Below are 1,922 nucleotides of genomic sequence, written 5' to 3'. Positions count from 1 at the left end.
GTTGGCGTTGGCCATGTTGACGTTGGCCACGTTGACGTTAATGTTGGTCACGTTGGTGTTGGTGTTGGCCACAGTGATGCCAGCGTTGCCCATGTTGACGCTGGCCACGTTGATGTTGGCGTTGGCCATGCTGACACTGCCCACATTGGCCACGTTGACCCCCCCGTTGGCCAGGCCGCCCCCGCCCCCGGGGACCCCGCCCCCGGCCCCGCCGGAGGGCGCGAGGGCGATCTGCCGGCGGATGCCGTCGCGCCGGGCGTGGAAGTCGGCGATCTCGGCCACGATGGCCGCCTTGATCTCCTCCTTGGTGAGCGCCTGGCGGTCGAAGGCGAAGTCGAAGGCGGGGACGCACTCGGGCTCGTCCTCGGGGTCGTGGTACTTGGCGAGGAAGGGGTGGCGCAGCGCCTCGGCCACGCCCACCCTCTCGCGGGGGTCGAAGCGCAGCATCCGGCCCAGCAGCGCCAGCGCCGCCGGCTCGGCCGCGCCGAACAGGCTCTCCCAGGGCACGGGCGGGCGCGGCGGGAGGCTCTGGACGTAGGCGCGGACGCGCTCGGCGCCGATGGCCGCCATGACGCCGGCGGGGGGGGTGCCCAGCACCGCCATGATCAGCTGCAGCTGGTGCACGTAGTTGCGGCCCGGGAAGAGCTGGCGCCGGCCCAGCATCTCGGCGAAGATGCAGCCCACCGACCACATGTCGATGGCGCGCGTGTAGCGGTGCAGCGACAGCAGCAGCTCGGGCGCGCGGTACCAGCGCGTGGCCACGTACTCGGTGAGGAAGGCCTTGGCCTGGCGGGGGTCGGCGCCCAGCCCCCGCGCCATCCCGAAGTCGCCGATCTTGAGCTCGCAGTTCTCGTTGACCAGCAGGTTGGAGGGCTTGAGGTCGCGGTGCAGGACGTTGGCCGAGTGGATGTACTTGAGGCCGCGCAGCAGCTGGTACAGGAAGTACCGGACGTGCTCCAGCGTCAGCGGCTGCGACGAGTGGATGATCTGGTGCAGGTCGCTCTCCATCAGGTCCAGCACCACGTACCTGGGGGGGAACGGGGCGGTTGAGTTGGGTTGAGTTGAGATGGCCTTGACCGCGTTGACCTCGGCCACGTTGACCTTGAACGTTGACATTGGCCAAGTTGACCTTGACCTTGCTGATGTCAACTATTGGCCATGGTGACATTGGCTGCGTTCACCGCTGACCTTGACCGTTGACGTTGGCCGTGTTGATGTTCACCATTGACCTTGACCACTGACCTTGACCATTGACATTGGCCATGTTGATGTTCACCATTGACCTTGACCATTGACATTGGCCATGTTGATGTTCACCGTTGACCTTGACCATCGACATTGCCTGTGTTGACCTTGGCCATTGACTATTGACCACTGACCATTGGCATTGACCTCATTGACCTTGCCCACATCGACCATTGACCACAATGACCACAAACATTGACCATTGACCACTGACCTCGACCATTGACCTTGACCGTTGACCTCATTGACCACTGACCATCGCCATTGCCCTCACTGACCGTGCCCACACCGACGCCCCCAGTTGACCGGTTGGGGTCCATCCCACGTGCCCTCCAGCCCCCCTGGACCCCCCCCAGCCCCCCCGGGGGACGCACACGGAGCGGAACTCGCCGTAGGGCCCCGTGGGCCGCAGGATGTCCTTGATGCCGATGATGTTGTCGTGCTTGAAGTGCTTGAGGATCTTCAGCTCCCGCAGCGTCCGCTTGGCGTTGGTCACCACGTCGAAGGCGTTCGGGATCTTCTTGATGGCCACCTGTTGGCCTGGGGGGGCCGGGAGGTCAGGAGACCCCAAAATTACCCAAAAATGGGGTCTGGGCGGTCAGGAGACCCCAAAATTATCCAAAAATGGGGGCCGGGCGGTCAGGAGACCCCAAAATTACCCAAAAATGGGGTCTGGG

General features: G+C 64.0%; 1 protein-coding gene across 1 annotated transcript; it reads right to left on the bottom strand.

Annotated features, from left to right (window-relative positions):
• Positions 1-21: 21 nt before the first annotated feature.
• LOC108510502 (mitogen-activated protein kinase 7-like) lies at positions 22-1,815 on the bottom strand (the record flags this gene model as incomplete). Its single annotated transcript, XM_017840185.1, has 2 exons — positions 1,620-1,815; positions 22-1,027 (listed from the first exon to the last, which is right to left on the bottom strand). A coding segment is annotated over exon 2 (987 nt), but the record flags the coding sequence as incomplete, so codon positions are not given.
• Positions 1,816-1,922: the final 107 nt, after the last annotated feature.

Source organism: Lepidothrix coronata, unplaced genomic scaffold (assembly GCF_001604755.1).
Source record: "Lepidothrix coronata isolate B3197 unplaced genomic scaffold, Lepidothrix_coronata-1.0 Scaffold1117, whole genome shotgun sequence".
In the NCBI taxonomy this organism is placed as follows: Eukaryota; Metazoa; Chordata; class Aves; order Passeriformes; family Pipridae; genus Lepidothrix; species Lepidothrix coronata.
The sequence above is the reverse complement of the archived record's forward strand: the minus strand, read 5'-3'. Positions and strand labels throughout refer to the sequence as shown.